Source organism: Oncorhynchus clarkii, chromosome 9 (assembly GCF_045791955.1).
Source record: "Oncorhynchus clarkii lewisi isolate Uvic-CL-2024 chromosome 9, UVic_Ocla_1.0, whole genome shotgun sequence".
Lineage (NCBI taxonomy): Eukaryota > Metazoa > Chordata > Actinopteri > Salmoniformes > Salmonidae > Oncorhynchus > Oncorhynchus clarkii.
In genome coordinates, this window is record NC_092155.1 from 16,540,604 (window position 1) to 16,564,329 (window position 23,726).

The window sequence follows — 23,726 nt, forward strand, 5'->3', positions numbered from 1 at the left end:
AGGTGGGTTGGGATCAGTTTAGGAAGATACACATTAAAAATACATCTTGCTATTCTTGAATTGCAATTCCAATAATTCTCCTTAATTGATTGAATTGAAATGGGATTGACCCCAACCTTGCCCAGTACATTCCTAGTCTAGAGTGCCACATGCTTGCCAATCCACCACCACCAAACCAAGTTTATGGGCTTTGTATGCATATATGTTTTAAAATAAAGGTTGTACTCAAATTAAGAGGTCATGGTTTAGAATAAGGTAAATGGATTTAGTCTTGTCTAATAATCTGTCTACACAACACAAATATGGGTTTACTTATCAGACAATGCTGGCTTAGCTGGGGACATTCAGGGTGATGATTGATTATAGAATTAAGTCAACAGACAAGATATTCAGACTTTATTAAGTCATCAGACAAGTAATTCAGACTTTATGCAAAATGTGAGTGTAATAGCTGAGTTAGTAAGTAAATATGTTATTGTATTAGAAGGTTTTTGGTTTTCTTATTTTGTTTTATTGCTTACTCTTTTGTACACCTCTGAAAATAACTAGTCCAATTGAATCAATCAGTCGTGATTTATAAAGCACTTTTAACATCAGCAAATGTCACAAAGTGCTTATACAGAAACCCAGCCAAAAAACCTCAAACAGCAGATGTAGAAGCACGGTGGCTAGGAAAAACTCCCTAGAAAGGCAGGAACCTAGCAAGAAACCTAGAGAGGAATCAGGCTCTGAGGGTTGGCCAGTGCCCTTCTAGCTGTGCCGGGAGGCGATTGTAAGAGTACAAGGCCATTAAGGCAAGATTGGGTATTTGACCAGCAGGGTCAAATAATAATCACAGTGCAACAGGTCAGCACCTCAGGAGTAATTGTCAGTTAGGTTTTCATAGCCAAGCATTCAGAGGTTGAGACAGCAGGTGCAGTAGAGAGAGAGAGGGAGAGAGAGGAAGAGTCAAAAACAGCAGGTCTGGGACAAGGAAAAAAATATGGAATAAATCATTACATAAAAGCAGTGATATTTTAAAGAAAAAAAAGACAAAAATGTAACTTCATATACATTATCTCCAGCACCACCCCAACATCAACATATGTGAAAACTGTGCATTTCTATGTTTTGTAGTAAAAAAGATAGAGGAAGATACACTTACATTCTCAAAAGTATGTGGACACCTGCTTGACGAACATCTCATTCCGAAATCATGGGCATTAATATGGAGTTGGTCCCCCCTTTGCTGCTATAACAGCCTCCATTCTTCTGGGAAAGATTTCCACTATAAGTTGGAACATTGCTGCGGTGACTTGTTTCCATTCAGCCCAAAAGCATTAGTGAGGTCGGGCAATGATGTTGGGCGATTAGGCCTGGCCGCAGTTGATGTTCAAATTCATCCCAAAGGTGTTCGATGTGGTTGAGGTCAGGGCTCTGTGCAGGCCAGCCAAATTCTTCCACATCAATCTCGAGTCAACAAACCATTTCAATATGGAACTTGCTCTGTGCACAGGGACATTGTCATGCTGAAACAGGAAAGGACCTTCCCCAAACTGTTGCCACAAAGTTGGACGCACAGAATCTTTTAGAATGTATGCTGTAGCTGGAACTAAGGGGCCTAGCCCGAACCATGAAAAACAGCCCCAGACCATTATTCCTCTGCCACCAAACTTTACAGTTGGCACTATGCCAACTGACGTGAGCCTACCAGATGAGCTAAATGCCATTTATGCTCGCTTCAAGGCAAGCAACACTGAAGCATGCACCAGAGCACCAGCTGTTCTGGATGACTGTGTGATAACGCTCTCGGTAACCAATGTGAGCAAGACCTTTAAACAGGTCAACATTCACAAAGCCGCGGGGCCAGACGGATTACCAGGACGTGTACTCAGAGCATGCGCAGACCAACTGGCGTGTGTCTTCACTGACATTTTCAACCTCTCCCTGAACGAGCCTGTAATACCTACATGTTTCCAGCAGACCACCATAGTCCCTGTGCCCAAGGCAGTGAAGGTAACCTGCATAAGTGAGTACCGCCTCGTAGTATTCACGTCGGTAGCCATGAAGTGCTTTGAAAGGCTGGTCATGGCTCACATCAACAGCATCCTCCCGGGATACCCTAGACCCACTCAAATTTGCATATCGCCCCAACAGATCCACAGATGACGCAATCTCAATCACACTCCACACTGCCCTTTGCCACCTGGACAAAAGGAACATCTATGTGAGAATGCTGTTAATTGACTACAGCTCAGCGTTCAATACCAAATTGCCCACGAAGCTCATCACTAAACTAAGGACCCTGGGATTAAACACTTCCCTCTGCAACTGAATTCTGGACTTCCTGACAGGCTGCCCCCAGATGGTAAGGGTAGGCAACAACACGTCTGCCAGGCTGATCCTCAACACTGGGGCCCCTCAGGGGTGTGTACTTAGTCCCCTCCTGTACTCACTGGCAGCTTCATTAAATAGTACCCGCAAAACACCAGTCTCAACGTCAACAGTGAAGAGGTGACTCCGGGATACTGGCCTTCTAGGCAGAGTTGCAAAGAAAAAGCCATATTTCAGACTGGCCAATAAAAATAAAAGATTAAGATGGGCAAAAGAACGCAGACACTGGACAGAGGAACTCTGCCTAGAAGGCCAGAATCCCAGAGTCGCCTCTTCAATATTGACGTTGAGACAGGTGTCCTGCAGGTACTATTTAATAAAGCTGCCAGTTGAGGACTTTGGAGGCGTCTGTTTCTTAAACTAGACACTAATGTACTTGTGCTCTTGCTCAGTTGTGCACCGGGGCCTCCCACTCCTCTTTCTATTCTGGTTAGAGCCAGTTTGCGCTATTCTGCGAGGGGAGTAGTGCATAGCATTGTACGAGATCTTCAGTTTCTTGGCAATTTCTCGCATGGAATAGCCTAAATTTCTCAGAACAAGAATAGACTGATGAGTTTCAGAAGAAAGTTCTTTGTTTCTGGCCATTTTGAGCCTGTAATCGAACCCACAAATGCTGATGCTCCAGATACTCAACTAGTCTAAAGGCCAGTTGTATTGCTTCTTTAATCAGGACAACAGTTTTCAGCTGTGCTAACATAATTGCAAAAGGGTTTTCTAATGATCAATTAGCCTTTTAAAATTATAAACTTGGATTAGCTAACACAACATGCCATTGGAACACAGGAGTGATGGTTGCTGATAATGGGCCTCTGTATGCCTATGTAGATATTCCATAAACAATCTGCCGTTTCCAGCTACAATAGTCATTTACAACATTAACAATGTCTTCACTGTATTTCTGATCAATTTGACGTTATTTTAATGGACAAAAAACTTGCTTTTCTTTCAAAAACAAGGACATTTCTAAGTGACCCCAAACTTTGAACAGTAGTATATATCATAGGCGTTGTCAGAGGAAAGCCCATAAAATCGTCAGAGACTCCAGTCGCCCAAGACAGAGACTGTTTTCTCTGCTACCACACAGCAAGCGGTAGAGGAGAGCCAAGTCTAGGTCCAAAAGGCTCCTTAACAGCTTCTACCCCCAAGCCATAATTGACTCCTGAACAATTCATCGAAAAATCCGCCGGACTACTTACATTACTTACTTTTAATTATTTTTTACTCTAGTTTATTTGGTAAATATTTTCTTAACTCTCCTTGAACTGCACTGTTGGTTAAGGGCTTGTAAGTAAGCATTTCACGGTAAGGTCTACACTGTATGTACAGGGACATTGTTATTTTAAATGTTTATACTGTATGTCCATATAAAAATATCCAGTTTAACTTTAAAATCAACCAAAGTATTAAGGTTTTAAAATGTACAACATTATAACTGCAGTGTAAAAAAACAATTTGTGACAAATATAGTATTTTTCAAATGAAGTCAGCAGAAACAGCAAGTAGCCTAACTCAAGGAAAGAGTACAGATTCCCAGAGGGCAGCGTATGATAACCTGGCAATATGTTATATCCTAAAACTAGATTAGATTATCAGGGCAGTGGGGTGCAGTGTGTGCGTGTGTGTGTCAGGGGGGATTGTACTGTGTGTGTGTTCAAGTGGCACACAGCTGGTATTTAGAGGAACAGAGAGAGGGAGAAAGATGAACCGGGGGAAGATCATACCATTAATCTGACCCTGTTAGGTCTCAGACACTTCCCTCCACTGCCACACACACCCCTCTATCCCCCTCACTGAACCCCAACCATCTATTAACACTGAGAGCAGACTGAGGGAGCTGAAATCTGATAAACCACTCCCAAGACGTTAGAATGGGATGAATCATAAAATGAAGACGGGATGAGCGGATTAGGGTGTGTGTGTGTGTGCTTCAGTCAGTATCAGGGTGTTTAAACTGTATTGATTTACTGAATACTATACATTCTTAGAGGCATTGTTTTGATATGATACAGACAATAGCGTGCTGATCGAGCACGCCAATGTTAACCTAATCAAATTGTTCATATTCTTAACTTAATTATCAGCATTGCACTCTTTGACCTATATAGTGTATGTATTGATATGTAGGCTACGTGTGCTTTTACATTTTTTCTATGTAGTTCTGTCCTTGTCTATTAATGTTCTGTGTTATGTCATGTTTCATGTTTTCTGTGGACCCCAGGGAGAGTAGCTGCTGCTTTTGCAACAGCTAATCCTAATACCAAATACCAAGCTGAGCAAGCAAAGTTTCCAAGCTGAATCAAACATATTGGGGCTGAAGAGTGGTCATCAACCTTGTAGCAACATTTATCAATTTGTTAGCAGAGTTATTTGAAGTGTCAGGAAACAGGTGGTAAACACTTGGGGCTGGATTCAATCTGTATTGCCGAAGTTCAGCAGTATGGCGCGCTTGAGCCGACATATGCAACCTTTACTGTGTATGCAGTCTCCGTGAATGCGGGAACATCGCCCTTACATTTCAATCACGCTGTAACTCTGATATTCAGCGCTAGGGATTGAATCGAGCCCTCGGTCTTAGTAAGAGCATGCACTGCGGCTTCACCAACTCTCCAATGTGTTTTGTTCAGCTTGTAAACTTGCAAGAGTGCAATATTGACTATAAAGGCAAGAAAGTTAACAACGGGATGGTTTAGCTACCTGGCCGAAAAAAAATGGTCTCATAAGTTATGTGACTGAACAACTAGATCTCAAAGCAGAATGTGCTATAACACCACTACTTCTACAGTCTGTATCATAGAGATACAACATAATACATTTGTGTTCTAATTAATTCTGTGACCATATGCACATATCTGGACCCCCTTCCCGTACCCCCCTCCCCTCTTCCCCTTTCTGGACAAGACAAGGCCTGCGTTCCAAATGGTACCCTATTCCCTATAAATAGTACACTACTTTTGACCAGAGTCTTATGGGCCTTGGGAAAATGTAGTGCACTATATAGAGAAGAGAGAGCCATTTGTGATGCAGTCCAAGGCATTATGATGGTGGAACCCCACTTGGCATAATTAATTAGGCTTAAGCAAGAAGCCCTGCTTAAAAACTAGCTGTTGGTTTTGCCATCAGGAAAGGCAGGGGGTGTTAGGCCCTGTGGGCGGGGTATTATCCATCCAATCATGCTGTATAAATCCACAACACAACACAATTAACAAGCAACTGGGAGGAGAACTAATTACCATTATTTACTCATCATTGGCCCCAACCCCCATTTCTCCCCAAAGAAAAGGGGGTCAACACACACACCGAAACACATGCAGTAAGCACACACACACACACACTCGCATAAGCGTAACACACCAACACACACACACTAATTCCCTCCCTGCAAGTGAAGTAGGGGCTAATTACAAATGCATTTGCAACTCAATACCAGTATACTCTCAGACAGGTCTAGTGTCCCGCCTGCTCCCCTGTTCCTTCCCCACCTAGCAGGGCCTCCCTCGCAGCACCAAACAAACAATATATTCACTTCCCCTGACGCTGTTGAGTGGTGCTATAGAGGTGAAAGAGCAAAAGACAAGGGGGGAATCCTCATCTCATCTTAACAGTCAGAAGGACACCGCAGAGCTCTTATTTTAACCAGCAGTTACCACGTGTTCACAACATACCTGTTTTTGTTGTTTGCATTGTACTAAATATCAGTTGACTTTTTTGTTGTTGTTGAGAGGTACAGTGTATGGCGGGTTGATCCATACTTTTCTCCCTGTGATATGATGATATCCACAGGAATAGGTTTTCAAACACAACTAAAAAGCATAAAGGCTATCTGTCTATGTAACTTTTCATGCTAATGAAAATTAACCCCCAAAAATGTTTACCACATTGTACAATATTTACCACAATGACAAGTTACCTAACTAACACACATCTCATTTCCAGGAGAGATTCTACAGAAAATCCCTTCTAACTTGAATCAATGGTCAAATTAGTCTAGATGTCACCGGGGGGTCATAAAGCCGAACAGAGATTATATATCATAATGAGATGTTCTTTTCCGCTTCAGTTAATGGCCCATCCTCCTAATACAGTCCCAGAAAGTACTCCACCACTCATAGAAGTTGAAGCACGAGCTCTGGCCACCCATCATGGAATCGCCACTTGGATGGAGATGCCCGCTCTCTAGTAATACTATTTCTATGGATCCACCCTAACGAAGGTATCATCCACTGCTGTGTGTGAAGATTAGTTTACACAAGGGGATCTCCTCTCGGTGGCTGACCGACTGACGACACATTCTAATTTAGGCTCTCTGCAGGAGAAAATAGATCCAGAGACGGATGGGTGGGTGGACGGATCACTCTCAGGGTTTGTTTGTTTAATTACTGGGCTGGCCATTGGCCCTTGTGCTCTGAATCTGTCATTAGTGACTAGCACCAAAGGCTACAAGAACTACATATTTACATTTTTGTAATTTAGCAGATGCTGTTATCCAGAGCAACTTTCAGTAGAGTGCATACATTTTCATACTTTGCTTTGTACTATAGGAGATGATCCTGGTGGCTATTAGTGGTCATGGTGATGTCTGTCTTGACATTTTTAGAAAGGTAAAGGTCATTTACTGCATTTGTATACAATTTAAAAACTCTAAAATGCTATTAGGAGCACAGCAAAAACAAGCACAAATGACCCCAGCCATTATCACATTGGCTGCTGTAGCTTCATTCACCTCAGTTGATCTTCAGACACACAGCTTATGAGCTATACTATTAGCTGCTACACAATTACTCACATTTATACAGCACTGGGATTAAAAACTATAATGTAATACGTACAGAAGGATCTGTTAGCAGAAAAAGTATTTTATTGAGAAAAGGTAAACAAATACATTTGCTTTACAAGACTCTTTTGTTGCTACATTTGTACATTTCCTGTAATTCTACACACTTTGGCATGATTTATGCCATATGATATCCAAGTGAGAGTGACTAACAAAATCAATGGGTGGCCCCTTGGAGGTCAGGGCCCCTGGGGGTCAGGGCCCCTTGGCATGTGTCCTGTGAGCACATGCCCGGTAGGTAATATGGCCATGATTACTACTGGTTTAGAAAGCTGGATAAACTAACTAGACTGATTTACCAATTTAAAAATGTTATACTGACATGGGCTGATTGAGTGACATCACAAGAGGAAAACTGCTGATGCACAACCAAGTTTCGATATTTCACCTTATGAAATTCTAATGACCCAGGTCCGGACCTCAGTGTCCTCATATGTAACTACAGCCACCCTGCCGCCATGACATCATAACCCAGAGATTAGAAGAGAATATCCAAGGAAATGAAAGAGAGTCTTACAATTCTTTGAAATCTTAGAAGCCCTGTGTCAAAAAAAACTATTCACTGTTCGCTTCTTGCATTCTGTCTGCAACTCAATAGGCAGTTCTGTGGATTTGGATTGGAGTCTCAATTCTATTGGTATTGAGTTATATTTGATGGTTATCACTCCTTTACCAATTGTAGTCAAATTGAATATCATACTCATAAACATTGTGTTTAAAATGTGTACTTGTCTTTCAAGTCTCCATACCTGCGAACTCACTGATAACTTTTCACTCACCAGTTTGGCCATCATGTCTTAGGTGTCTCTCAAGGCGAAATCATTTCATTCTCATGCTATGCAGCCTCGCTGCGACTCAATGATATAACAGGTGTTATTGGAGTTGTTTAGAAATGCTAAATGGCTTAGAGGTAGGACTTATTCTCACCTAATACTTTAATACTCATTAATTCCTGCTTCAGTGACTTACCTCTTCTGATCCTCCCTCCCTCCCGCCTCACCCACAGCCACGCCCGTCAGAGGAGAGGTGGTCAGCAAACGGGCGCCGCGGGAGGGACAGGTGGACAGAGTGAAGAGTGGGGGAGGGATGAAGAGGATGGTGATTTAAGAGTGCTTAAAGGCTCATGCATAACATTTGTTTGTGTGTCATCTAGAGGCACTGATAGGAGAGTACTACGTACACACTGACCTGAGCTCATAATTACTCTAAAGAGCACCGAAGAGACTTAAGTAATTGATTGATGGATAGATACTCAGAGATACACATTTTGAGACACATTGTTAGCATGGTTATTATTCATTCATAACATTTTCCAGTGGGTGAATGTGTTGTTTTACAGGGTCATCCCATAGTGGTACAATGTCCCCGAAGCAAAATAGTCTTGAGTGCCTTGTTCAAGGGTACAGACAGATTTTTCACCTTGTCGGCTCGGGTATTCGAACCAGCGACCTTTCGGTTACTGACCCAGCACTCTATAATTGTCTTTATTCTTGAGTGACGTTTAACAAATGGAAACTATTTATACTGCTTTTTGTTATGGAAAAACATGTGTACCACAGTGTGTACCAGATAGGTTTAGCCAGCCAGCTAATTTACCTAAATAATCTAAGTGTAGCTTTTTCAATGAACCAGAAAATCCTTGTTATTTCTGGTTGTTTATCAAAAGTTAGCTGGCTAACTCATTGATCCTTATTTATTGTATCCCCTCTTGGTGCACTCACCTCCACTTAGTCTTAATGCAATACAACATGTATCATGTCAAATCCTAACTGGGGTCCCAAGCTGAGGGCCCAATGAATGTGCAGCTGGTGTACAAACACAGTCAATATCATGTCATCCTTCATCTGTTACTAAATGATTGTGATAGAGGATCTTGCATTAGCGCATCGATCGAGGAGACAGGTTTAATTTAGCTCCGTGTGACCAGTGTCAGGTCAGTAGGTTCCTGCACCAACTTGTTGGTTCCTTGTTGTGTGTGTGTGTCTGTATGTATGCAACTGTGTTCGAGCCTCAGTGCACGTGACAGTGTGCAACTGTGTGTCAGAGGGGGACGCCCTGCCCGCCACCGTCCGTCTGTTCGCTCTTGATGAATTCATGCTACAGCGGGGAGGGGAGAACTTGGAGGAGGCTTCTAGGAAGCTGCTGGGCAGCGGGGAAGACGACCTGAAGGCGAAAGAGGCGAGGAGGACTTGGAGGCTAAAAGCAAGGCGCTGGTGAGGCTCGGTGAGAGAGATTACCGTGATCCGTTAGGCCTGATTGTCTTTGCCCCCGGTCAGTGTCACGCCCTATAAGAACTGCCCCTACTAGCTGGATACCAGGGGGGCGGAGGGAAGACGTGTTAGCAGGATACGTTTAAGGTGCTAGTAGCCAGGGTGTCCAAGAACACTGGACTTAACTGGCCAGTCATCTGTGTGCATCGGTAGGAACTTGTTCCATAAGCAGACATAACCTACTCCTGAAGCTGCCATTTGATGACTGATAAACTCACACTCGTCTAAGTGAGACAGATCACTCCCTCCCGGAGTTCAGTGTTACCAGGTGACAAAAGCTGACCTGTTCCTCTCACCCCTCAGACAGATGTCTCACCTTTTTGGGGAAATGTATACAAAGTCCCGTTGTGTTTGACCGGTTCCTCTCACCCTGAGACACAAGCCCTTCTCACATTTTACTGAAGTGTAGTCCTATTTGGTTTATAGTTTGGATATTACTTAAGTCATTTTAAAAACATTTCCATGTAGTCAAAAGCTACTTTTGATTAAAAAAAGAAGAAGAAGTCCTAGTTAAGTTTTAACATGTTGTTGATCGGTCATGACCTATCAGCTAGAGTGACCTCAGTTGAATTCAGGCAGACCCATCAGACATGGAACACTCAACAACTTCTACTTGGAGAGTGTAGGGCAGATTTGATTTCCCTTTTCTAGTTGGTGACATTTTATTTAACTTACCTCAATGTTGTTTCAATGACACACAATGACTCAAAATGCACCTTGAGATAACCAGACAGCATTTATCCTGTACTGCATCATACAGTTATGTTATTCAACTCTGCATACAGAGACAGAGTTGTGGTTCAATTCAATTCCATACAACTTCACTTATCCCCTAAGGGGCAATCAATTAAGAAGAGCATTGATTGATTGATTTACCAGTCAAGTGCTCTCTAATTGTCAATCAACAGAGGTAGCCTGTCATTAGCAGCACGCAATAAGGTTTTAATGGTGAACCTTTTCAATAACTGACTGTTTAACATGCTGTGGCCATAGACAACAGGTCATTCATTTAGCACTACTTTAATATATGTGTACGTCCCAAATGGCACCCTATTCCCTTTACAGTGCACTACTTTCGACCGGGGCCCATAGGGCTGTTAAAAGTAGTGCACTATAAAGGGAATAGGGTGCCATTTTGGGACACACGTTGACTCTCCAGTCCTAGTTTTGGGGTCACTGCTTCCTCACTCCACAAAGCCCCCCCCAAAAAAAACCACCACTAGGCCGGGGTATCCAGCTGGCCTGGCCTCCCCCCCGTAGTACAGAAGCTGTCCACACACACACACTGTGTGAAACACACCTCCTCTCCTTGCTAATCCAGTGGTAGGCCTCCTGCTAGCTCCACATAGAGGCCAGCCCTAATTGCTCTTGTCGTAAAGCTCCCTGACCCAAATAAGCTGCAGCTCTCCAAAGCTGTGGAGATAAACCCCACTTTACCTCACCAAACCTGCTTAATACCACCCCCCCCCCTCCCAAACACCATGGATGGGACGAGGTGGGGGTTACTAAGGAGGGGGCTGAGGGAGACACTGAGGAGAAGGGTAGGGAATCAGAGAGAGAGGAAGAGACAATATGCTAATAGTCATTGGTCCGGTGAGATAAAGGAGAGGAACACAAAAATAAACGACAAAAGAAAATGTTGAAGATTTAAAAAAAAATATGATATGGTTGTGAAGTGGAGTTGTTGGGGTGAGAGAGGAGGTGTGTATCAGTTTAGATAGGAAGACTTCCAAGAAATGTTCAGCTGGTGTTGAGATTATGAGCTGAACGGGTTGGTATGATGAACCAAGTGTCCAGCAGCAGTGATAGCGTGTTACTCTCTTCTTTGTCTCTCCACCTGGTTCGGGAACGCAAGGCGGCTTAGCCACAAAAATGTCACTTTGTCACGAACGTCCTCACGTGGCAACCATCACACCACTAGTCAGCTAACCTCATTAACTTGTGTTGTTGCTGTTAAGTTTCTCTATAAAACGGAGATGAGAGATTGTCATATAAATGTATATTTTTTTATACCGTAATCACTCGCGACAGACTGTTTCACAAGTCTTTAGTCCCTACTCGTGAAAAAATATATCATTTCCAGTTTGGTTTTCAGATATGCTTATACGGCTGTGTTTACACAGGCAGACCAATTTAGATTTGTGTTGCCCAGTTATGGGCGAAAGAGCTAAAATTTGAAAAAAAGACCAATATTAGTGGAAAAATATCAGAATTAGGCTGCCTGTGTAAACGCAGCCTATGAAGGCCTATGATTCCCCCTAGAAATACATTAGGTTAGAAAAAAACCAAAACACCACCATGAAGTGAAAAACATCACTTGCGGCTAAGGCCATTCTAGTGTTGCTCTGTAGTTCCCTCTTATTGGAAGACTTCTAGGCTACGTCCCAATAATATCTCCTTTGTTCACTTCACTACACTGATTTGAAAGGACATTACTGGTATAATAAGAAATATGGTGGGAACTTCCACTAACCCTTGACTCCACCTCGTCCACCCTCCCAATACTTTCAGATTTGTGGGAAACGCACATTTAAAAATAATTTGATATTATTGGGACGCAACCCTACTAGATGTGTGTCTGCCTTACAGATCTAATTCAACATACCCCTATCAGGCGTTAGGCAAATCACAGGGCTCGGTAGAGTTTACTTCAATACAGGTCATGTTGATTAGTAAAAAGGGGCCTTTAATTGGATGTTAGGCCGAATCACCTTTGGCGTCAGCTCCCATTGGTTTAGGGATATCTTTTAAACTCAGACATGTTGTGGCCTCACAAGCTGAGAACAACACCACACTACAGATACGGTTTGCTCGGATGGAAAGATACAAGTTCACTTCCAAATTCATGAATGGATAACTGTCCATTGTTTTATATATGTTGACTTTTCCACTTCCTGAATTGACAATGGAATTCATTAAAAAACGGGAGAGAAATTGAGATATTCCTAATGTGTAGTTTTTTGCATCCAATCATCTAAGTCAGTACCACCAACAGCACACTTTTTAATTTTAGCCCTGGACAAGCACACCTGACTCAACTTGTCAACTAATCATCAATCCCTCAATAAATGGAATCGGGTGTGTTTGTTCAGGGCTTCAACAAAAATGTGTGCTGTTGGGGGTACTGGAGGACTGGAATTGAACACTTATCTAAGATGTAAACACCTTCCCAATCATCTAAGAAGTATATGGTTAGCATGAAAATCTACTGGATTGACGTACTCAGGAACTTGATTTAGAATCAACAGAACAAGAACTGTAGTCCTACAAGATATATCCTCTGAACATAGAGAACCTTCACTCCACTGCCTTCTGCTGGTTTGTGTTGCTACTACACACAAATGTGTGCCAAAAAAACATTCTACATAGCGAATTGAAATGGTCAAAAAATATTTTGATCGTTTTAAATAATGTAGTAACATAGTTCAGCCAATTAACTTCCACTCCAAATAGGACATTTAATGAAAAGCAATTTAAGAATGAAGTTAAAGTTTTGTTGTATTTTAATAGGAATCCAAACAAACCATGGACATTTACTTTTGGACAACTTGAACCACTCAAGTCAGGGAGAAAACATTACATTTGAAAAATATCTCACTAATATGTAAACTTTCAAAATGTAATTAAAAATGTACTCCCAAATAACTAAAAACAACATTTATTAGTGGTTGGAGTACAGAGCTTCTCTGTGCTACAGTAAGTTCTTCACAGGTCTAACGAGTCAGTCCCCATTTATGCAGAAAATAGTAGTACTGTACCATATGTTCACACGCCAAATATCCAGGATGCAGACTGTGGGTAGGTCCCGATTGGCACCCTATTGTTCTATTAGTAGTCTATAGGGAATAGGGTGCCATTTGGGACGGACGCTAGGGCCTACACACTGTACTTGGCCTGAACAGCTGATCACCTTTAAGAAAACAACATCAGTGTTCACAAAACACTTCACACTTCAAATATTCACAAACCATAACAATCTAATCCTTTATAAATAAGTGAGCATTTCAATTAAATAGAGTATCTATGTCAGTAGTAGTGAATAACATGTGTGTTATCCATTGCTTGTACAGTCTCTCTAAACATTCATCAGTGTTTGTAAAACCTGCAGGTATTAAATAACGAACTTTTTCCAGTTAACACGCTGGTATCATAACAGTGGTAGACCCAGACCACTCACTCTTTCCCGCTACATAGACTGCATCTCTCTATGGTAGTGTCCCAACTTATATAGAACAAGGTCATATTTACAAAATATTCTGTGTCAGTAAAAAGTTTCAATGTTTTGTTCTCCTTGAGCTGGATGAAGGTCAGAGGGCACTGGAAACCACTGGAAATGATAGGACCACCCTCACTGTAAATACATAGGTAACGATGATGAAGAAACCCTAGTAGCCACTTGTCTCTCCAGGGGTTGAATGAAAGAAACATTTGCAGAAATTGATGGACCAGACTGGCTCATGTTGTAGTGTAGGGAGTCATTTGTTGATTTCTTGCTGGACAGAAGTCTTGTGAACTTCTCCAAATCAACCCCTAGAGCCATACTTAGGGGAGAAGTGATCCAATGCTGAATCACACTATAGGGCCAGACCGTACTATGTTGGCTTGGATATCATCCCTAGCACGATACCAGCAACTACGGTGGCTGCGTAACCAGGCCAACCCATTGATTCACCGTATAGTGTCAATCAGGCACCAGTGTTCTCACCTGGTCTCCTCAGCAGCGTCGAGGGGAGGAGGGGTACTTGGTCTTCAGGCCCTCCTTGAAGCTGCGGAAGAGCAGGCGGTTCCTTCGGTTCTCCTCGTCTTTCCTGCTGTGGAACTCGCCCTGAACTTTGAACCCTTTGTGCACCACGAAGGCAGCGTTCAGCACGGAGAACCTGTAGCCTGCCACATGGAGCTCACAGGCCTAGGGAGGGGAGAGGAGAAGGGGGAGAAGAGGTAAGAGGGACAACATGAAATGGTGATACTTTATTCAGCTAAAAGTTATCTCCAGAGACGTTCGATCAGGTTCAAGTCCGGGCTCTGGCTGGGTCACTCAAGGACATTCAGAGACTTGTCCCAAAGCCACTCCTGCGTTGTCTTGGCTGTGTACTTATGTAACAGTATAACTTTAGCCCGTCCCCTCGCCCCTACCCGGGCTCGAACCTGGGACCCTCTGCACACACCGACAACAGTCACCAATGAAGCATTGTTACCCATCGCACCACAAAAGCCGCAGCCCTTGCAGAGCAAGGGGAACAACTACTTCAGGTCTCAGAGAGAGTGACGTCACCGATTGAAACGCTATTAGCGCGCACCACCGCTAACTAGCTAGCCGTTTCACATCGGTTACACTCACGTCCCTTTTGACCTCCTCCTTTTCTGCAGCAACCAGTGATCCGGGTCAACAGCATCAATGTAACAGTTTTTAACTTCAGTCCGTCCCTCGCCCCTACCCGGGCTCGACCCTCTGCACACAGACAACTGACACCCACATAGCATCGTTACCCATCGCTCCACAAAAGCCGCAGAGCAAGGGGAACAACTACTTCAGGTCTCAGAGAGAGTGACGTCACCGATTGAAACGCTATTAGCGCGCACCACCGCTAATTAGCTAGCCATTTCACATCGGTTACACTTAGTCATTGTCCTGTTGGAAGGTGAACCTTCGCCATAGTCTGAGGTCCTGAGCGCTTTGGAGCAGGATTTCATTAAGGATCTCTGTACTTTGCTCCATTCATCTTTCCCTCAATCCTGACTAGTCTCACAGTCCCTGCCAATGAAAAACATCCCCACAGCTTGATTCTGCCACCAGCATGCTTCACCGTAGGGATGGTGCCAGGTTTCCTCCAGACGTTATGCTTGGCATTCAGACCAAAGAGTTCAATCTTGGTTACATCAGACCAGATAATCTCGTTTCTCATTGTTTGAGAGTCTTTAGGTGCCTTTTGGCAAACTCAAAGTGGGCTGTCATGTGTCTTTTACTGAGGAGTGCCTTCTGTCTAGCCACTCTACCATAAAGGTCTGATTAGTGGAGTGCTGCAGAGATGGTTGTCCTTCTGGAAGGTTCTCCCATCTCCACAGAGTAACTCTGGAGCTCTGTCAGAGTGACCATCGGGTTCTCTGACCAAGGCCTTTCTTCCATTTAAGAATGGAGGCCACTGTGTTTTAGGGGACCTTCAATGCTGCAAAAATGTTTTGGTACCCTTCCCCAGATTTGTGCCTCGACACAATCCTGTCTAAGCTCTAAGGAAAATTTCTTCGACCTCATGGCTTGGATTTTGTTTTGACATGCACTGTCAACTGTGGGACCTTATATAGACAGGTTGTGTCTTTCCAAATCATGTCAATTGAATCAATTGAATTGACCACAGGTAGACTCCAATCAAGTTTTAGAAACATCTCAAGGATGACCAATGGACACAGGATGTACCTGAGCTCAATTTCGAGTCTCCTACCGAAGGGTCTGAATAATTATGTAAATAAGGTATCTGTTTTTATTTTTTATAAATTTACAAAAATGTCTGAAAACCTGTTTTCGCGTCATCATTATGGGGTATTGTGTGTAGATTCCTAAGGATTTAAAAAATCTATTTTAGAATAAGGCTATCACATAACCAAACGTGAAAAAAGTCAAGTGGTCTGAATACTTTCCAAAGACACTATATATTTTACTGCAGTGCAAGGGTTTTGCAGTGTACGGTGTCAGTTGATGTAATGAAGCCCTAATTGTGTGCAACAATACACACACGTGCCGCATCTCCACTGCAATCTAGAATACCCGGTTACCCGTATCCATACAGCACATACCTGGCTGATGCGGTTGAAGCCGTACTGCCTGAAGTTCTCGTCATACAAGGGCACGGTGCGGTGCCCGATGTAGAAGGGCTCCCAGGGGTCTACTTTATTCAGCTAAAAGTTATCTCCAGAGACGTTCGATCAGGTTCAAGTCCGGGCTCTGGCTGGGTCACTCAAGGACATTCAGAGACTTGTCCCAAAGCCACTCCTGCGTTGTCTTGGCTGTGTACTTATGTAACAGTATAACTTTAGCCCGTCCCCTCGCCCCTACCCGGGCTCGAACCTGGGACCCTCTGCACACACCGACAACAGTCACCAATGAAGCATTGTTACCCATCGCACCACAAAAGCCGCAGCCCTTGCAGAGCAAGGGGAACAACTACTTCAGGTCTCAGAGAGAGTGACGTCACCGATTGAAACGCTATTAGCGCGCACCACCGCTAACTAGCTAGCCGTTTCACATCGGTTACACTCACGTCCCTTTTGACCTCCTCCTTTTCTGCAGCAACCAGTGATCCGGGTCAACAGCATCAATGTAACAGTTTTTAACTTCAGTCCGTCCCTCGCCCCTACCCGGGCTCGACCCTCTGCACACAGACAACTGACACCCACATAGCATCGTTACCCATCGCTCCACAAAAGCCGCAGAGCAAGGGGAACAACTACTTCAGGTCTCAGAGAGAGTGACGTCACCGATTGAAACGCTATTAGCGCGCACCACCGCTAATTAGCTAGCCATTTCACATCGGTTACACTTAGTCATTGTCCTGTTGGAAGGTGAACCTTCGCCATAGTCTGAGGTCCTGAGCGCTTTGGAGCAGGATTTCATTAAGGATCTCTGTACTTTGCTCCATTCATCTTTCCCTCAATCCTGACTAGTCTCACAGTCCCTGCCAATGAAAAACATCCCCACAGCTTGATTCTGCCACCAGCATGCTTCACCGTAGGGATGGTGCCAGGTTTCCTCCAGACGTTATGCTTGGCATTCAGACCAAAGAGTTCAATCTTGGTTACATCAGACCAGATAATCTCGTTTCTCATTGTTTGAGAGTCTTTAGGTGCCTTTTGGCAAACTCAAAGTGGGCTGTCATGTGTCTTTTACTGAGGAGTGCCTTCTGTCTAGCCACTCTACCATAAAGGTCTGATTAGTGGAGTGCTGCAGAGATGGTTGTCCTTCTGGAAGGTTCTCCCATCTCCACAGAGTAACTCTGGAGCTCTGTCAGAGTGACCATCGGGTTCTCTGACCAAGGCCTTTCTTCCATTTAAGAATGGAGGCCACTGTGTTTTAGGGGACCTTCAATGCTGCAAAAATGTTTTGGTACCCTTCCCCAGATTTGTGCCTCGACACAATCCTGTCTAAGCTCTAAGGAAAATTTCTTCGACCTCATGGCTTGGATTTTGTTTTGACATGCACTGTCAACTGTGGGACCTTATATAGACAGGTTGTGTCTTTCCAAATCATGTCAATTGAATCAATTGAATTGACCACAGGTAGACTCCAATCAAGTTTTAGAAACATCTCAAGGATGACCAATGGACACAGGATGTACCTGAGCTCAATTTCGAGTCTCCTACCGAAGGGTCTGAATAATTATGTAAATAAGGTATCTGTTTTTATTTTTTATAAATTTACAAAAATGTCTGAAAACCTGTTTTCGCGTCATCATTATGGGGTATTGTGTGTAGATTCCTAAGGATTTAAAAAATCTATTTTAGAATAAGGCTATCACATAACCAAACGTGAAAAAAGTCAAGTGGTCTGAATACTTTCCAAAGACACTATATATTTTACTGCAGTGCAAGGGTTTTGCAGTGTACGGTGTCAGTTGATGTAATGAAGCCCTAATTGTGTGCAACAATACACACACGTGCCGCATCTCCACTGCAATCTAGAATACCCGGTTACCCGTATCCATACAGCACATACCTGGCTGATGCGGTTGAAGCCGTACTGCCTGAAGTTCTCGTCATACAAGGGCACGGTGCGGTGCCCGATGTAGAAGGGCTCCCAGGGGTCCACCCAGGATAATGTATAGGCCACATCCAGGGGGCCCAAACCCTGACTGTGTCTGTTCACCCACTGAGAGTAGTTTGTGGGGGCCTGGCACCGCGGGCATAGCTCCTCGTAGAAGGGCCTCACCTCGCCCACCTGATACAGCTGCACCAGCTCCGACTTGGTGGCAGGCATCTTGCGTACGTGGCGGATCTCGAAGGCGGGCAGCACGAAGACCTCGTCCGTGGCGGGTTCACGTCTCATGACCAGTGCCAGAAACTGCTGGTGGAGGTCAGCACTGGGCGCCATGTCGATGTCGATGACCAGGATGTAGTTGGCTTCCGTGCCGCCACGGGCAACGTTCCGAAGGAGATTATTCGGGTAGGAGACGTTTCCATTTCCACCAATGGCATAGTTCTGGTATTTGTCTCGGTGCGTCTCGAGCCTGGCAAACACAGCAGCACAGTCCTCAAGCCCGGTGAAATGCTCCCGGTCCTGCTCTGGGAAACTGGCCATCTGCCCAGAGTGGCACACCAAGTGAAAGTCCACCAAGGCCTGGATCTGAGGGCAGAAGATGGTGAGGGCGTAGACCAGGGCTGTGGCAAACTTGACATCTTGGCCATGAGCGAATATGGCCACAGAGAGAGGGTTTTGCCACCTTTCCACTAAAGAATTCAGGTGGTGCAAGTTGTTGATGGATGTGTGCGTTGCTAAGGCCAAGAAGTGAGAGCTGGCATCCGCTCCTGGTTTCTGATTGGTAGAGAAATCGCTTTTTATCAAGTTCTTGTACACGCGGTATTGTCCGCTGGGATCAAAGATACCCCCTGTGGACAGAGAGTACCTGAGACGCTCTTTCCGTGAGTTTTTCTCCGGGTTGGCATTTTTCTTGCCAGAGCTCCCGAAGAGCTCTGAGTATCGGTAGCGCTGCTGCTTACCGTGCAGTTTCGATAGGAAGGAGAGGTAAATCATTTGTAAGAGTGCCACGAGCACCAGAGCGCCGAGCACCACTTTGAACGCGGAACATTTCTTAGATAAATGCATTCCCGACCTTTACATGTACACCACATGCAGCAAGTCAAAAATACTTGAGCAATTTGCCCCAGGAAGGTATCAAATCTACCACTGCTAGTTGGCTAGCTTGCTAGCTAATTTGGCAATTTAGGTACGTGGGGGAGCTCGAATATCTCGTGTCGTTGACACCACGCAGTGCGGCCACAGGGTTCGATTTTAGATCGTGAAATCATTGTACGTGCCTCCTTCATATCTGATGCTTTGCGGTTCTGTCTATCTCATAGCGTTTCAGGAACATCAACAAGACGTTAGGACGTGTTATTCTTCTTCGATGGGGTTTATCAGCGATTGGCATCCAACTTTATGGTGCATTACCGACACCTACTGTACTGGAGTACGGAGAGAAACCAAATCCTACATGCCAGCCCCGTTGCTCTTAAAAATATAAAATATGTGTGACTATATCTAATGACGTTCTACTCAATATACTCTAAGCTAGTTTCCTGTATCCCCTTCTCCCTCATACTGGATCTCAGCCTCGCTCCTTCCCACACTGTAGCAATACATGCTCCAAGGTGTGTGTTCCCTGGCAATAATCACATTTTCCTGTTGGATGCTTTCCGATTACATTTAAGTTCTTATTTAACTAGCCGTGTCCCACCCTTAATCTTGTAAAAATAGCCTCCTCTCTTCTGTCACTTCCTCTCGACCTCCCCTCCCCGACTTTCCTCTGTACTGGAAATAAATGCCTTCCCTTGGTATCTGTAGTCTCTCCAACACTTCCAGATCAACACCTGGAGGCAGGAGGAGCCATGGTGGATTTACAGGAATAGCTACTGTTAGACTAAACTCCCTTGCATACAGTCCCATCTCCTTCACCTGGGTATTACCCACCCACCCAAAGCTTGTGTTCTGCCTTCGCCAATTCCAATTCCTCCTTTGGCCGCTTTTCCTTCCAGTTCTCTGCTGCCAATGACTGGATGGAATTGCAAAAATCACTGAAGCTGGAGACCAATACTTCCCTCACTAACTTTAAGCACCAGCTGTCAGAGCATCTCACAGATCACTGCACCTGTACATAGCCCATCTGTAAATAGCCCATCCAACTACCTCATCCCCATACTGTTTTTTCCCCCTCCTTTGCACCCCAGTATCTCTACTTGCACAATCATCTTCTGCACATCTATCACTCCAGTGTTTAATTGCTAAATTGTAATTATTTCCCCACTATGGCCTATGTTCTTATTTTACCTCATTTGCACACACTGTATATATACTGTTTCTCTATTATGTTATTGACTGTATGTTTGTTTATTCCATGTGTGTCGCACTGCTGTGTGTCGCACTGCTTTGCTTTATCTTGGCCAGGTCGCAGTTGTAAATGAGAACTTGTTCTCAACTAGCCTACCTGGTTAAATATAGGTGAAAAAAAAATGGCAGCTGCTGTCTCCTAATCTGCAATGGCATATCCCCCATCTCCACCTGTAGTGCAGCCACTGGGGATGTCCGAAACACCCCTCTACATATTCTGAGTCCTTGCTCCAGTATGACATCTAGCTTTTCCAATGAGGTCCGAGCTGCCCAACCATACGCAATACTGCCATAGTCTATTACAGATTGGATCAATGCAACATACATTATCCCCAATGAGGAACGCCCAGCCCCTCACTCCTTCCCTGTCAGACAGTGCATCACATTTGAGCACCTTCTTACACTTTCCCAACACTCAATGTGTTTTGCCCAGGTCAGTCTAGTGTCAACGTTTACCCCAAGGAACCTGAAGAACCCCACCCTCTCCAAGTTTTTCCCATATAACCTCAAGCATACCTCATCTCCCACCTTCCTTCTGGTAAAGAACACTGTCTGAGTTCTCTACAGAGAACCGGAATTCCCACATTAATGCCCACTGCTCTACCTCCTCACTTGCTTCCTGTAACTTCCTGACTACGTATGGCACATTTCTTCCCCTCTTCCATGAGGCCCCATCATCTGCAAATAACAACCTCCCAATATCTGGCTGTACCAGAGAGTAAACATTATTGATCATGATTGAGAACAACAGAGGATGAATCACACTCCCCTGTGGTGTACCGTTATCCACCAGGTAGCTAGCTGCCTGATAGTGACTTCCCCACCCTCAAAAGGATAGACCTTCCAAACAGGAAATCCTTTATCCAGTTGTACGTTCTTCCTCCTGCCCCCATAATATCAAGCTTGATTAACAACCCCTCCTTCCACATCATATGCCTTCTCCACATAAAAAAAGATAGCTACAACAGTCTCCTTGTTCACCTAAGCCTTCCTGACCTCTGCTTCTAAGCAGAGCACTGGGTCCATAGTTCCCCTACCGTTCCTGAACCCACTCTGATGTTGCGATACTAACCCCCTGCTCTCCAGGAAGTAAGTTAGCGTCCCTCCTATCCTCCCTCCTATCTAGTGCCCCAGGATGCTCCTCTCTCGTTCTCCCTCTGCCCCTCTGACAAATTTGCTGAGCTATGCACTTGGACAAATGCTTTGGCCATCATCTCTCATCATCTGTTACTGCCACATCCTTCCCACTCATCAACACTGGATAATCCCACTCCCTTCTGACCCCACTCATCCTCTTAATCATCCTCCACACTTCTCTTGCAGGTGTCGCCCTTCCAATGGTGTCACAGAACCGACGCCAACATGACCTCTTTGCCTGACGGATAGTTCTCACCAGGGCCTGATAATACTGAATCAGATGTTGGAAGTTATGCATCCTTTTCAGTATTCTAAATGCCCTGTTCCTACTCCTCAGCATTGCCACACTCTTCTGTCCACCACGGGACTGCTTTCCTCCTTCTCCTCCCTGAACTCTTAGGTATAGCCTCAGTAGCTGCCCCCACTAACGCTGTTCTCACCCAGTTATTCATACTATCCACATCCCCTCTCATATCCACCCGAGCCATCACCTGCTCACTCAGCTCCTGAAACTGATCCCACTTTGTCCTTCCAAACACCCACCTGCCTACTCCATCCACTGACACCTCGTCCTCACTCCGGCCTACTGTGCATACTATGGGGTAATAATCACTCCCTACTGTCGACTCCTCCCATACCTCCCACTCACAGATTCCTGCCATCGCACTAGATACCAGAGTGAGGTCCAAGGTAGAGCCTTTCCCTGTGGCTACATCAATCCTGGTCCCCCGGCCATCATTCAGGCACAACAGATCTTTAATTTCTATTAGATTTTCCATTACTTGGCCATTTAGATCCATCTGCCCCCCCCCCTCATTAAAATCCCCACACCACATTACTTCTATCCTGGCCCTCCACCCTCTTCAGCACTTCCAGGTCCAATATCTTCCAGGGGTTTTAGTTGTTCACTACCACTAGCACCTGTACTTGCTTTTAAAAGGTAGCACATCACCCCCCTCCCCCTACATCTCTGTCCTTATGAACCACAAGTGGTGCAGTGGTCTAAGGCACTGCATCGCACTTGCTAGCTGTGCCACTAGAGATCCTGGTTTGAGACCAGCCGCTGTCTCAGCCGACCCATGGGGCGGCGCACAATTGGCCCAGCGTCGTCCGGGTTAGGGGAGGGTTTGGCCGGCAGGGATGTCCTTGTCCCATCACGCTCTAGTGAGTCCGGTGGCGTGGCAGGCTGGGCGCATGCACGCTGACACGGTCGCCAGGTGTACGGTGTTTCCTTGGACATGTTGGTGTGGCTGGCTTCTGGGTTAAGAGGGCATTGTGTCAAGAAGCAGTGCGGCTTTGTTGGGTTGTGTTTCTGAGGACTCAGGGATCTCAACCTTCGCCTCTTCGGAGACCGTACAGGAGTTGCAGCGATGAGACAAGACTGTAACTACCAATTGGATACCACGAAATTGCTGATTTTCTTTACAAAAATATCTATGTATACCATATTGCCGCCCACCTGCTCCGTAATCCCCGGTCTAGATGCTCCTAACCATCTTGCCCTTGAACCTGTATCTCCCTGGATCACCCTCACTGCCTCTGCATGACACCCTTCTCTCCACTCTCACTTGTTGCACCTCCACTGCCTGCTTCATTGCCGCACACCCACTATGAGCACCACCACAGCTGCAGCACTTTGTTTGTACACCATCCCAACACTTCCCATACTCATGCTCCCCTCCACACCTGGCACACCTATTTTTCTCGTTACAGACTGTTGCCACATGCCCAAACTTCTGGCATTTATAACATCTTAAAGGCGTTGGTACATAAAGCCCTCACGTAATAACTCATATATCCTATGGTTACTTTATTTGGCAGTACCCAGTCCTTGAAGTGTAACAGAATAGACAGTAACAGAATCTACCCTAACTCCACCCCTTGTTGCTTGCAATCTTTGAACACACTAGAACGCCTCCTCTCAAATTGTACCTCTATAGTGCTAACACTCACAGGCACTCCTGTTATCACCCCTTTAATCCACTGCTTCCCTGCTTGATCAGTCCAGCTGCTCCACACCACC

At 44.8% G+C, this 23,726-nt stretch overlaps 1 protein-coding gene across 2 annotated transcripts; it reads right to left on the reverse strand.

The window, feature by feature from the left end:
* Positions 1–12,954: 12,954 nt before the first annotated feature.
* Positions 12,955–19,585, reverse strand: LOC139415984 (beta-1,4-glucuronyltransferase 1). 2 transcript variants are annotated; one of them, XM_071164197.1, is made up of 2 exons: positions 18,179–19,585; positions 12,955–14,380 (listed from the first exon to the last, which is right to left on the reverse strand). In XM_071164197.1, the coding sequence occupies exons 1-2, from the start codon at positions 19,283–19,285 to the stop codon at positions 14,189–14,191; spliced, it is 1,299 nt and encodes a 432-aa protein (XP_071020298.1). In that variant the 5' UTR covers positions 19,286–19,585; the 3' UTR covers positions 12,955–14,188. The 2 variants fall into 2 exon arrangements, with proteins under 2 accessions (XP_071020298.1, XP_071020299.1); XM_071164198.1 differs by having other exon boundaries at positions 12,988–14,380; positions 18,401–19,567.
* Between the last annotated feature and the right edge of the window lie 4,141 nt (positions 19,586–23,726).

Excerpts from the sequence above, each read along its gene's own strand:
- LOC139415984 (XM_071164197.1), bottom strand. The coding sequence starts at position 19,285 with ATGCATTTATCTAAGAAATGTTCCGCGTTCAAAGTGGTGCTCGGCGCT. Across the intron at positions 14,381-18,178 it reads GCTTCAACCGCATCAGCCAG|GCCTGTGAGCTCCATGTGGC; the intron begins GTATGTGCTGTA and ends TCCCCTCCCTAG.